At 30.8% G+C, this 14,859-nt stretch overlaps 2 protein-coding genes across 3 annotated transcripts; both read right to left on the bottom strand.

The window, feature by feature from the left end:
- Nucleotides 1-529: 529 nt before the first annotated feature.
- Nucleotides 530-2,635, bottom strand: LOC106768579 (CLAVATA3/ESR (CLE)-related protein 25). The gene is made up of 2 exons (XM_014653812.2): nucleotides 1,973-2,635; nucleotides 530-927 (listed from the first exon to the last, which is right to left on the bottom strand). Exons 1-2 carry the CDS (start codon nucleotides 2,248-2,250, stop codon nucleotides 888-890), a joined length of 318 nt encoding a protein of 105 aa, XP_014509298.1. The 5' UTR covers nucleotides 2,251-2,635; the 3' UTR covers nucleotides 530-887.
- Nucleotides 2,636-6,266: 3,631 nt separating this feature from the next.
- On the bottom strand, nucleotides 6,267-11,147 carry LOC106775531 (putative rRNA methyltransferase YlbH). 2 transcript variants are annotated; one of them, XM_014662678.2, is made up of 9 exons: nucleotides 10,898-11,145; nucleotides 10,703-10,803; nucleotides 9,971-10,072; nucleotides 8,299-8,403; nucleotides 8,087-8,191; nucleotides 7,693-7,831; nucleotides 7,196-7,311; nucleotides 7,060-7,116; nucleotides 6,267-6,730 (listed from the first exon to the last, which is right to left on the bottom strand). In XM_014662678.2, the coding sequence occupies exons 1-9, from the start codon at nucleotides 11,040-11,042 to the stop codon at nucleotides 6,659-6,661; spliced, it is 942 nt and encodes a 313-aa protein (XP_014518164.1). In that variant the 5' UTR covers nucleotides 11,043-11,145; the 3' UTR covers nucleotides 6,267-6,658. The 2 variants fall into 2 exon arrangements, with proteins under 2 accessions (XP_014518164.1, XP_022637681.1); XM_022781960.1 differs by having other exon boundaries at nucleotides 6,711-6,836; nucleotides 10,898-11,147.
- Between the last annotated feature and the right edge of the window lie 3,712 nt (nucleotides 11,148-14,859).

Below are 14,859 nucleotides of genomic sequence, written 5' to 3'. Positions count from 1 at the left end.
ATATATATATATATATATATATATATATATATATATATATATATATATATGTTTTATTTTTCTGTGATCTTAAATATTAACTGAGTAACATCACTATATGGTCCACATGGCAGGACAAAGAGAAGGCATGTTTATTTTGATGCATTGATCAAGGTAAAAAGGGAAATGAAAAGGAATTGTTTATATGTATGAACTTTAAATTAAGGAAAGTGCTTTGTTGAACACAAGGCACTTGAAAGAGGGTGCCACCATAAAAGGAATTCCCAAAAATTAAAGCCTAATAATATGATGCATGGAGACTTGGCCTTTCTTCTTGTGTAATGCTCCAAATAATCCAAAAATTAGAATGATTTGTCTTGTTTTTTCCTCCTACAACATATAAAAAAATCTAGATAAATCTCTCTCCCTCACTTTAGATTTGAGTAGGGAAAAAGGTTTTTTTTTTTTCATAAATAAGGGGAAAAAGTAAATAGTATTCAAAAGGGTAGTCTTTGTCAAGGTTCTCACGTGTAAATTTTAGGATATGAATGATGAGAAAATCATCCACTATTTCACTAATTCACCTATAGTCATAACTTGCACACTTTTCTTTTTCACTTTATAAATTTAAGGACATAATTGGATTGCATCCAAAATTTGGTTACTTCATTTCCTAAGGCCTTGATTTACAACACCATCAAAAGGGTACATTTCAAAGAGAAGAAAAAAAAAGTAGAAAACATTAAGGATCACACTTATAACCTCCAAAAACACTTGCAATCATACTATGTAACAAGTAATAACATGATCTTATAGAACACACTCTGAATTCTTCTTCCACAAGAGAATAGCAAAAATTCTTCTATGATTTGACCTCAAACTTGCTGTGGAACTTCACACTGCAATGCTCAGGCTTGTGTAGGTGGCTGTCTGGTTTTCACTGCTCTCCTGAATAATAATTCATCCACACACAGTAATTACACAAAGGTATTCAGAATATGAGAGATGAAAAGAAATGAAATGACATGAAATTCCATGGTACGGCAGAATTGTGCAGTGCATAGTGCAACAGTGTGATGATCATCATAATGGGTTTTCAAAACAATTAACAACAACATCATCAATAGGAAGAAAAACTCCACTTTCAAATAAGACATGAATTGGATTGTTTAATGCAAATAAGGTTAAAAGTAGTTCATGATCCTCCAATAAATTAATCAAGCTTTCCATAGAAAGGAAAAGGAGGCACCGATTTCTTTTTTCCCCCAATAACTAAAGTGGCACAGTTCTTCACCCGATGTCTTTTTTGGTTTCTCATGAAAATAAGAGAAAGATTGTTAGTTAAAGGAGCTTTTGATAAAGAGTGAAAATTATCAAGTATGAGTCCATCATGCTTCAGCTCCCCCTTTAGCTAAGTGCCATGGCTATCTATCTATGCCTAATGAATTCAATCAAATCAAATTAACTTCAACATTGTCTATATTATTGATTTAACCTCTTTTGAACATGTGAAAAACAGGCTGCTACAGATTACCCACAGAACCAAATTCTAGATGAAACAAAATCATGGCGTTTAAGATTTGTCTTTCTATCTCATGTTCATGCAATGTGTTTCCAATCTAACTGTTTGCTGCTTCTTCGTTCTAATTCATGATTTGACATGAACTAATGTACCTGTAAAACATGCTGTTTCATGTTTTTTCAAGCATGTGTTTGAAGATGCATTAAGCATGCATGTCATGCTTCAGTTTAACACCAAATAACTCTAAGATGAATGCAAAAAAGTAACAACTGATTGAGTCTAATCAGAGGGCATGAAGGTTCTTGAGAAAAATGGAAAATCAGACACACTGTAAATATGATCCAGCAGCTTTACCAAAACTCTTAGCACCCCATGATTTCTTTTCTTTGTTTTAACGTGGTAAGCCATGCAAATTACATGAAAGAAAAAGCATCATCATGAAGGATTTCAAAAGATGGTAAATGTGTGTACCTGTTGTGTATTGGATCAGGTCCATTTGGTACTCTTCTCTTGCTCACTATGAAGAGTCTAGGATTTGAATGCAAGCCATGTCTCTGCATGCTGACCAACTTCAAATGCTTGGAGATAACATTCATTGGAAGCAGCACTGTTCTTTTGGTTGGACGGTTCACTGAGATAGCAAGAAACATAAACCAGATGACTCCTAAAGATAGCAAGGCTCCAAGAAGCAACCTTTTAACACCACCAACACCCATTTCTTCACCCCTCTTATGAGTGTGACTTTCCATGGCAAGTGAAGGCAAGAGGGTGAGAATGTTTCAGCAACATTGTGGCATTGATCACAGAAAGATGATATAAGAAGAAGAAGAAAGAGAGAGAAAAGAGAAGAAAAGAAAGAGCAAAAGGGAAGGATTATCTGATTCCTAACTTGGCGGGCTTGGAGAAACTTGCTCTATTTAAAGGCAGACAACAGAAACTGTTCTCTATGTGGTGTGTATGGAAAAGATTTTCAATACCTTTAGTGTACAAGTACTCCTTCTATCAAAACTATGACAACTTACATGTACTTTTTTCATAGGTAAAAATGAGAAAAGTGTTAAATTAATGTAAGCTATATGATGTTTAAGAACTTTGGTACACTCCCTCTTTCTTTGGTGTGTTCAAACTCCTTCAACCATTGAGTATATGTTGCAGTTTGGAGGCATTTTGGTAAAAGGGATGAAATATAGATTGTTATAATTGGAAGGAAACTCCATGTACTGATGATGAATGCAATATCATTAAAGTATACTAATAATGTAAATGACTTTTATTATGATTATGCAAAAGATGCATTTAGAATAGTTTCTAATTATGTAAAGTAGATATGGTTGTAATCAGAGTTTATCAGAATTGAAGCTGTGTAATGAATTGACAGTAAAGGGTGAAGAGAGCATGGACAAACATAAAAGGCCAAAATGAATGAGAAAAGGTAAGTTATATGAGTCTCTTTAGGTGTAAGAAAAGTGTCCAATTCATGTCTCTTTTACTGGGTTTCTGCATTTTGATATAGAAATTTTCACATAGACATATTTTTTTATATTCATTTAATATATTTCTTTTCATATTTTTTACTTTTCTTTAATTATAAATATTCATTTTAACTTTATAATGTCTGTCAAATAAATATAAATATGTTATCTTATTTATATTCTCTCATAAAACTTGAAATAAGATATTTATAAATACACATATTTTTTTATATTCATTTAATATTACTTTTTTTTAATTATCATTTTATCTTATAGTATGTGTTAAATAAATATAAATATATGTTATTTTATCATTATTTTTTCATTAAACTTGAAAAAGAATATCAAAAATGATAATTTGACACATTTTTATATTCATTTAATATTATTTGTTTTATTTTTTATTATTTTTACATATAAATTTACATTTTTATAATTATTTTATTTTTATAATGTATACGAAAAGAATATAAATGTTATATTAAAAATGTTAAAAACTTCAATCAAAATAATGTAAGAAAATTTAAGTACGAAGGACATTCTCAAATGAAATAAAAATAAATAAATATGTTAAAAAAGTATTTATAAAATAAAATTATTATTTTAAAATTTTGAGTTAAAACTTATGTTATTTTTTTTATGAAATAAAAAATATCTTATTGATATGTGTATCTATAAATCTACTCTAGAAACACATCAAAACTTAATAATAATAACTCAAGTTTCCTTTAAAATATTAATCCAAGTTTCTTTTTCATAAAGTATTCACACAAAATTTAAGACTAGTTTATGTATGATTAATTTATAAAAGTTCTAAGGTCTCTCATATTAACTTCTCTATAAGTTAATTTTTAATTTGTACACATATTGATTTTAGATTTTTAAAAAAGTTCTTTTCTTTTTTTTTTTTCTACTAATACTTATGAAGAGGTTTACACAAACAATCCTCAAGAGACATTATGATATATTAGAACATTATAATATATTAGAGATATTTATCCCAGTCATCAAGTTGCTAAAAGTATATAAAGCACCTTGAAATTGAGAAAATCATTTATTATATTTTATAAGTAAATTAGTATATAATATTGTAGTCGACATTATTATAGTTTTGGGGCCCCTAATTTTTAAGTTCTTTCTACCCTACGTAGTTCAACCAATCATTCCATCTTATTTTGTGCTTCTTTATTGCGATTCTTTTAAAAAAGTATAAATTGATTTAAAGTTATTTTCAATGATAAACATAAGTTGGAGAGCTAGAAGGTTTGTTTATTTAATATAAAATAAATAAATATTTATCATGTCTGTGAGATAACCCAAATATTTTTGAAATAATTTAAATAAAAGAGTATAGTATTATTAAAAATTCGATACTTAAAGACTTATATTTTACATAATTTGAAGTTAAATAATAATAAAAACATATAATTATATAAATGTTCAATTAGAATATCAAATAAATTATATTTTAGTAATTTATTAGTGATCCTTTTAGTTAATTTAAAAAACTAAATATTTGTACAACTCTTTGGAGGAATCCCTGAAAACAAGGATTCTGAACTTGGGAAGTTGCTGGGAGTTGAAGCATTGGATAAGCATAAAGTTATAATATGACAAACTAGAGAATATTATTTACACACTAAAATATAATTAGTTTAAATAAATTAATAAAAAATATTATCTATGTTTATTTGTTTTTTTTTTTCTTATTTTCAAATAGGTTATAAACGCATAATTGAGTTTGTCTGCATATTTCTTAATGGGGTCCTAATATGTAAACATTTATTAAATTAATTTATGCATAATTAAAAATTATTAGTTTATTTCCTATCATACGATAATTTTTTAATTTGATCATATACATGTAATGTTTTCTTAAAATTAATTTATGCACAATTAAAAATTATTAGTTTATATTCACTTTTGCATTAGATTAAAATAATAAAGTTTAATATATATATATATATATATATATATAATTCTTTTTGTAAGAATAATATTGAAAATCATTAAAAAAATACAATTTAAAGTACATAATAATATGATTAAAAAGGTATCTGATAGTAATATTTAAATAGAGAAGTTATTTAGTTATTTAAAGTAGAGATAAGTTATTTAATCACTTGTTTTACTAATTAAAAAGTTATTGAAGAATAAAATTGTCTAATTAAAATATGACAAAAAAAAGTTAAGAAAAAAGGTGTATCATTTATATAATGGTATAAATGATAATGATAATCACTAAAAATTAAATACAGAATTTGGTGTGTAATGGTTATTCTAATTATCATGGTATTTGGATTTGCCATTGCATAGTGTGAAACAAATGAATGCACCTTGAACTGTGAAGAAAGGCTAAATTCAATGAATAAAGTGTTAGTGTGTAAGAAACTTTATGGGACTTGTTTTGACCATGAGGTTTTTTAGTAACAACCTAAGTCTCTTGTTTTGTGTTATCTTTTTGTGGTTTGATATCTTAATCAAGCTTTTATATGTTTAGTGTACCATATGACCGTCCAGTTAATTACAATCCAAATAATCAATCATAGATAATAAGATCATTTGAGTCTAGTCAATTATTTAATAAATCAAATGATCAACTAAACCATCAAATAACAAGTTGTTGAGCTTGAAAAATCACCTAACAGATCATCTGATCATATATCAGACCAGATGATAAACCAAACCACTTGAAGACATTGTTGAACCAAGACGATCACCTGACAAACCATCTGTCATACATAAGACCAACATTTAGCATGGTTGGAGTTTGGAAACTGTTGCCAAAATTATGGGGGTGATGATGAACTTATATCTAAAAATAGGATGCATGAGTGGAAGAAGATGAGAGATATTGAAAGAAAAAACTGAGAAAAACTGTGATAAGTTAGTGCTATGATGAGAAAAGAAAGAAAATGTTAGAGATCAAATCTAGGTTCTGTTGTGGACCATGAGTTTTAAGATTACAAATTCAGCAAATATTCACACTTGCACATAATGTTTCTCAAACATTTACCAATTTAAGAATTGAAGCATTTATGCAACTATTTCTACCATAAATTGTATCAGTACTGAGTTGTATTAGTACTAATGGTATATGTTCATATATATTAAAAAACATTTTAGTGTAAAGAGAAAAAGGAGGTGATTTTTCTAAAGAAAGATGAGAAAAGCAGCTTTTGACAGATTATGTTGTTTTCCCGTGATTCTAAGGTTACGTAATTGTTGTGATTACATTGTTTGACGATACATTGTATCACATCATATGTACTCAATTTCAACACACGATCACATACATGATCAATCTCTTACTTTTGTTCAAATTTAAATACCAAAAAGGTTATGGGGGAAAAGGGGTTTTCCTTTTTCGTTTTACAATCACAATCCACTTCTACTATGGCCAACCACTGTTGGTTGATGGAACCTTAAACTACAATTAAGAAAGCAATTTCCAGCTGAAGAGGGATCACATATCATAATAGCAAAGAACACAAGGTTCTTATAATTCACCACATTACATGACATAACAAGGCCTGTTGCAGGGAACAACATTAGACTGTGTAGTATAACAGCCTTTGAAGAAGTGAGATAGGTGCCAAGAGCTAATCCTGTTGCCACATGTAACAGATAAAATACTACATCAGCATGTTTTTCAGCTTTACTGCAACTTTGGCATATGAATGTGTCATCTCTTCTTCTGGGACCATGTTGGTCCATAAATCGCCAAGAGCGTGCGGCCAAACCGTCTGTCAGTTATCTGTATGAACTGCATATCATTAAAATCCACATGTATTGCATAGGGGACAGATTCAGCGACACGTAACTTGTTAATTTTCATGTGTTGAATGATCAACTTCAATTTTCTAGAAAAAAATATAAAATAAACCAGTTAAAAATTGAACAAAGCTAACTAAAGTTACAGAAAAAGTCACTGAATCCATTCCTTATTGTATAACATAAATTCATAAATGTAGGTCCAATGTTCTGCATCCCATCAGGGTAAAAGAATGTCAAGAAAAAATAATGGTTGACAATTAATACATATATAATATGCTATGAAGATGCAGTATTGGTTACTTAAATTACCTTCACAAGGTTTCCACAAGAATCTAGCATGTCAGTTTTCAAAGGATACTCAACTACCTGATTCAGAACATGAAAATTAGTGAGGAGACCAATACAATGACAAATATTGAATTGAAAGTATGAAAACAGTGCGCACAATAAACGTGTTCTCTCCAAGCAATGGTGATTCTGATATTTGCCTCATCAGCACCCCATAGTCAACTTGTGTATATGGAGGGGTGACACTAATGTAATCAAATGGGCCACTGTTACCTGCATGTAAACAATTCAAATTTACAGCAGCAGAAGAAATCCCACGTTAATTTTGGTCTTAGCTTACTCACTTTGTTAGTTGTGTCAGTGGTGGAAGATGATGATAGAAATATTCATTGCATTTTCTTAAATAAGAGTATGAACACCAGTCAAATAATGAACAAATTCTAAAACTCTTTCTGGTAAATCCTTATTACCAGAAATAAGTCGTAAAAAATAAGTGTACTATCAATGTAAAAAATCTTTGTACTATCAATGCATCCTAATTAAATTCAAAGTATGAGTTATAAATGATTTTGTAACACTATAATTTTGTGTAACCCCCTAATCCCACAACAAAGATATGCATAGAATGGACTTGAAAGGAAAAGATACACATGCCTACAAATTGCTCGGCACGTTCAAAGAATTTTTCCACACGGACAGTGTGTATGACCGAAGCATCAAGGAAACCAGTTTCCTCTAAGTTTGGACGTAAAACATCTGATACAACCCAAGGATCCATCTCAACAAAATGCACCTGATTGATCATATAAACAAGGGACTTCAGCAAAAAGTATTATTTTATTCAGGAATATGTAAAAACAGATTATGAAAAATCCTTTCGTGCATCTCCCTGAACTTGATGAAAATCTGTTAATATCATTTCTCAACAGAAGGCTTAGTCTGTCACTTAGGAGATAGCTCAGATAATAAGATAAGTGATCATAGTTTTTGCAAAACTCACTACCTATAGTCATAATGAATGTAAACTTGTTACTGAAAACATTAATACCTCAGAACATCCTCGGCTAAGCGCTTCAATTCCAACAGAACCTGTGCCACTATACAAATCTAACCACCGACCAGGTCTCAACGCTGCAGGACAGCCACCAGCTGCCTTAGTATTTAAAAATGAAATTATTAGCATAAACAGGAAATCTACCACAACAGAATTGTACCTAATTACCAAAAAAACAACATAGGAGATAAACATGAAACTGGTACCTGTAATATATCAAAGGCTGCACCTTTCACCACTTCCATCATGGGGCGTACATCCATGCCCTTTGGTGAGAGTAGCTTAACTCTTCGAGCTGTTCCTCCAAGAACCTATGTGGGGTCCATTTCACATCGAAAATCAGTTATGCCAATAGAAAAGTTAAAAAATTTCACTTTTTTCACAATCAATCATACCCACACTGAAATTGACTTAGATAGATTTTGCAAAAGTAAAAACTAGCCAAACACCCATTGTTACTGTAGGACTCAGATTTAGTCAGCCCCTCCGTTGTTTTGAAATCAACCAACCAGGCTTGTAGTACTGGAAGAAAAGGCCAAGGTTTCATCACTTTCAAATACTATTTGTTATAGGATTTAATATCAGTAAATGAAGGCCATATCCCCTTGAGTTTTGAATGTCTAGAGGCAAGTGAAACTAAAAAGCACATGACTAATTAACAAAACGCATGAAAATCAATTAAAGAAGACAACAGTTAAATATCTGAACGCACTGCATTAATTGCTGTACAAGTTAACTACTTTAAGCGATAAAGACTTGAACACAACATTCAAAACAAAATAAAACAATAAAATGTTCAAGTGATATAGTTCACAATAAAAAATAGATGAGGCAGCATTAAATTTTTAATATCCGAGAGATGAACATACCCGGGCAACAATGGTTGCAAGAAAGAAATGGAGTAAAATTACCGTACCATTTTTCAGATATGAGATGAAACAGGGCTGATAACCATACCACCAGTCATAACTTTCATTTCCATCCATTAAATAACCAACTTAAGATTTTAAGGAGTTAAGAACCGAATATGGTAGAGTCTCAAACTGATACACTCCATAAGCTTGTATATATTCTTACTCTTTAAAAATCAAGAATGACTTTCAACGAGGAAAATATGAAGCCTATAAATATGGGAGAGTAATATAACATGAAAGTGACAAAATTCCATTGGAAATCTCACATTGGCTAGTCACTAGTGATATACATATTATCACTGGAGGGGAACGCTCACCCTGAAAACTAGCTTTTGAGGTTGAGTTGGTCCTAAATCTAAAATCTAAAATGTTACAAAAAAAGTCTGTCTAAATGGTTGTTTCAAGTCCTATTGGACTGGTTATTAGACTACTCAAAATAGCAGATGTAGTCCAGAATTTCACACTACACTTGAGATGTTTAGTTTCTTGGTGTGGTGGAGTCTAATGAAGATCTCACATTGACTAGTAATAAGGTAAAAATAGTGTATATAAAAGTGGATGACAATCCACAGCCTATTATCTAGTTTTTCAAGCTGAGGTATGTTCAAACTCAAATTTTAAGAAATTTCATACATCTCTATTGTGAAGAATTCAAGTGTGGAGTCAGGAGTTCTATATTGAGTGGAGATAAGTGAAATGATCAATATATAAAGAAAAATACTCACAAACAAGAAGAGTCCAACATCTATTATGTTAAAACCTTTAGGAATGCAGGAAATTCATCATACACTAAAGTGAGCTAAGCACGAAAATGGGGTTAAATTAACAATTGTTGAGTGTTGGGCGCATTTTACTTGGAACGCATCACTTACACAGTTTTGTTTACAAAACACAAAGGCCCACTAGCAATCTATTTTCGTCATCAATTAGCACTCTAAAGATGCAAGTCCTAAAAATGAGATACCTGAAGCAATTTATGGGTAGTACGAGGAGGCTTGGGATCCTCTGGTGGATCCTGTACTTGCTTCCCTCCTCTTCTTTTCGGAGGCTCCTTTCTCCTCTTGGACTAAAAAAGTGTTGCATTCAGAAGATTAAAACAAAAGGGAAAACACAGTAAAATTTACAAAACACAATTTCCAAAGCCTTTATTAAGATAGTTAACCACTAGTTTCATTCTTGAACTATTGCACTCGCCAAAGTGTCCCTTAAGTAAAGTATTAGAAATTACCTAATTAGTCCCCGAATATTATAGAACTTTTCAAATGGGTCCTTGAGCTTTAATTAAAAATATCAACAATGTTTTGATAAAATTGGGAAATGTTGTGCAAATTCCAATGCACAATATGAACAAGAGTATGTTTAGACTAAAGTTGCAAGAACTAAAAATTATTTTGACTCCAGAAGCAACAAATGTTTTCTCCTCAATTCATATGTTGAAACACGTACTTATGTAAACTCTAATCAAACGTGCACTGAATTTTGTTGCTGCCAGGGTAAAAGTACATTTGACCTCTCCTAACAGAAACTAAAACATACACTTAGACTCAAGTGATAAATGTTCAATACTTTCAGAATTACTTAAACAATTTGATTGCTTTAAAGACAACATAAGAGAAATGGCAATATCTTGAGACCAAATTAGCGGTTTATCCTATTGAGATATAATATGGCACATAAATTTTCAAGCATAAGGGACCTTAGAAGACGAGTGAGAAAAGTACTCATCAGCATCAATATCGTAGCCATAGCGCTCAAGCAAGATTTTTTTCTGCTCACTGGCCAACCCATTTTCGGATTCTGCAAAATAAAGAAGAAAGAAGAGATTCCAGTGAGCTCAGAACATGAAAATTTAACACTTTCCAAGTGGGTGAAGTGGAAAGAACGAACTTACTACTGTAAGAGACAGAGAGGGGTGAGGAGGAGCGAGTGGTGGATGTGGAGGAGAAGGTGAGAAGAGGAAACGATGGTGGCGAACCGAACTCTGAGTTGGTGTTGAGAAGCAGAGGCGACAGTGTTGGAGGCGACAAAACCGCCATTTTTAATGTTGGAAGAAATAACAAACAGTGGAGTTTGAGGAAAGGGATTGAACGAAGAGAAAGAGAAAACAGAGATAAGTTTCAGAGAGGAACATGATAATGTTGTTAGTGTTTACAACTTAGACGAGTTAAAAAAAAAAAAAGCTAAAATAATTATAAATTTAAATATCTATTGAAATATATTAACAACAAAAATTTCAATAAAAGAATCTTTAAAATGTGTATTTCAATTACTAATAAACAAAACATTGATTACATAATATGAAAGTTTTGTAATAAAAGTAAAGGTTGTAAAAGATTTTAAAACCAACAAAAATTATAAACTTTGATTTGTATACTAACTTTTAATATTATTTTTTTCTTATTATTTAAGCTTCAGGACTGGCTCCATAAAAACTTTGATTCATTATTCTTTAACTTCTATTTTTCTTATTTTATTTAATAATAATGACAATAATAAATTGAAACAAAATTTATAATATTTGTAAATGGTGATGAATATAAATAATCACACAACATATTTAATATTGCTAAGTTTAATTTTGTTAAATTTAAGTATTTTTGAATAACTTGAGCAATGTATAAACTAAATTAATTTTGTGAGAAAGTAAAAATCATTTATACGAAATAAAGTTTAAATGGTTACATATGAACACAAACAAGTTGAAATTCATCTTCTCTTTTCTGTACAGAGAAAAAAAATCTTAATATGTTACCAATTTATTTTAGCATTTTCTATAAAAGATAATTTGTTATAATTTTATTAGTTCGTTTGAAATTATTTTTGAAAAAATATTTGAAATACACAGTCGTAAAAAAAAGTTGTAAAAGAAATATTCTTAAAAAAATATTTTTCGAGAGAGAAAAAAAAAAGTGTTGTTTTCGCTCCTTGTTGTATCAGTTTGAAGCTCAGTCAGCTCTTCCTCTATCAATTTTTTTTTTTTTTTTTTTATCTCAGTTTGGTTTTTTGGCTTTCATTTTGACTGTGTGTGGCGTGGTATGTTTTACTGCTCTGTTTCAATTTTCTGAATTGATTTTCAATTCCTCTCTTTCTCATGCCCTAATTGAGTTCTTTGCCTAAATTCCAATATTCTCTTTCGATTTCCAGAATTTATTTTCGCTTTCCCTCTTTTTCATGCCCAGCTCACTTCTTTGCCTAATTTTTAGTGTTTTTGTTACATTGCTTTGGACAAATTAAAATTGATGGTGGAGTGGTTATTGGAGATTTGGGATTTGTACTCTGCTTCATGTTTTGCAGGTTCGATCGTGACTCCTTGATTTTGTTCATAATCACAAATTAGAAGGTATGTATTTTAATACTTTTAATATTATGCCTTAATAATTATTTGGAAGTGTTAGGTTGAATTAGTCTGTCATTTTGGAACCTTTGTCAAAAGTATACATGAGCTTGTCATTTTGGGAGGCCAATTAGTTCACAGTTAGGACCACAGACTTGGTAAAACGCATAGTGATTTGGTAGTTTTAAGAATAAACCCTAATGTTGAATTTGTTAACTAATGTGGCATTAGTAGGAAGATAGTTTCTTGCAATATTCTTCAACTTGTGCAGGACAATATCAATCTTGATAAGGTCCACATGAACCTTGAAAGGGAGATATCTGCAACTAGTCAATCCCTAATTTCACCTCAATCTGATTCTCAACCTACAACACCAACTACATCATATGCATATTTTGAAAATGAAAAAGAAAAGAAACGAGTAGATTAAGTTGCAAGTAGATCAACCGTAACACTCCCCTTTAGCTAAATTTTCCTACTAAGTGAGATATTACCTGATTGATATAAAGCATAATCAGTCACATAATTGTAGAGTATATTTACAGTCCTCCATTTATCTTATTACAAAATGTTTAAACATTCTATAAAATATAATCTAAGAGGACAGCAAAATATACTTTATAATACACACATATAGAAAATTCTCCAACTCTATAAATCACACCATGTTCCTACCCACTCAAGACCTGTTGTTTTGTACTACTACCTGCACTTTCACCTTCTTCCATATAAAGACTTGTTGTTTTGTACTACTACCTGCACCTTCATCTTCTCCCATATAAATAATACGACCAAAACCACAATCAAAACAATTGCAAAGATAAGCTAATGCATTTTAAATGAAGAGAACTAATATATATATATATATATATATAGGATATGGCAATATATCAAAATATATGATAATGTCATTAACTTATTTTTTAGAGAAGAACCAATTCTTAGATTAACATGTCTAATGTCTTTCATAATTTCATTAGTCAATTACTCGCAATATAAAAAGGACTCACATATTTCTCATTCATCTAGATTAACTATCAACATCAATCCCTACGGCTTTATCCAACTAGCTCATTCAAATCTCAATCCAACTCGCTCAAACAACAAATTATTCATTTTATAAACCAGCCTAATAACATAAATAGTTCACATTCATCAAATCAATTACTAGGTATCAGCCTACAAGGCTTCAAAATCATACAACTCAAAGTGGCTCAAATAACACACAAAATCTAGACTTTGCTTCCTAAATAACTAGTATTGAATAGATTTGTGAGACTTTGCACTTTTCATACTTACCACCAATTTCTTCATATTATAATCACATCCATGAACTCATGTTCCTCAACAAGTCATGACAGGATTAACTTTAGTGGCTCCCAAGATATGATCCTATTTCATATCATCTTGTCTGCTTTGTGAAGCCTAAATCGACTCTCACCATCCAATTATCTTCCTCTATGTAAATTAGATACTAATAGAGTCAGGATAGTCTCACACAACAAATTCCCTTCAATACACTTGGACTCACCTAGATTTACAAATTTTTAAAGTGGCACCCGATGGTGCTTACTTAATGCCCAACGATGATGCAATAGAAACTAGTTTTAGTACAAATTAAGTGTCTTACCTAGCTTTAGGTTATTCTTATCTACCTTTAACCATTAACCACAATTTGCACAATTCCTAAAGTAACGCCTTTCATAAATCAAAATAGATTCTACATACCGTCTAAGTTATACTTAAATCTGTCTATGCTTTTAATCTTCATAGACTATACTTTCAAGAAACATAGTGGTTGTAAGTACCATCACAGTGCACATCAGTTTACCATACCATCATCAAGTTCACAATCATTCAACAATTTCTCATAAGTCATCTATCTTATAACCTCATTTATACAAACTTCATATATATAACAGTTTCATATACAATATTCATTCAATACTTTCATTTATACTAAAGTACTATTTACCGATCTTACATCATGCATAAGAATCAATTTAAATTGTTCAACATATCAAATATCATTCAATGTCTCTCATTCTAGTGCACATTTGTCATACGTATTTAATTCCGTCGGGTATACTTCATTTCAATATATTTCTAGATGAAACATTTTTCTGCCAAGCCCCAACCCTCTCAATACCATTTTTCGTTCTACATTGATACATTACTCAGTATGCATAAAATAGACTATTCTTCAACAATTTCACAAAATTAACATTCAAAAGACTACATAATATGCAAAGCAACAATAAAAATCTCTAATTCACATTCAATTTTAAGTACATCTTAGGTTTCCATTTGAGGTTTGCACCCACTTATATACACTTAAATGACCTCATCTCTAGTCGATGTGGGACTTCCAACACACCCCCCTCACGCCGAGGTAATGGGTGGTCCGATAGCGGGTGGATCAATATGCCCAACGACAACAGAAATCGCTAGGATGGGTTCCAGTCATGGCTCTGATACCATGTTAGAAGTGGACTTTAAGCCTAACTCAACCCCACAAA

Source organism: Vigna radiata, chromosome 1, assembly GCF_000741045.1.
Source record: "Vigna radiata var. radiata cultivar VC1973A chromosome 1, Vradiata_ver6, whole genome shotgun sequence".
In the NCBI taxonomy this organism is placed as follows: Eukaryota; Viridiplantae; Streptophyta; class Magnoliopsida; order Fabales; family Fabaceae; genus Vigna; species Vigna radiata.
Note: the sequence above shows the minus strand (reverse complement) of the source record. Positions and strands in the feature narration are given on the sequence as shown.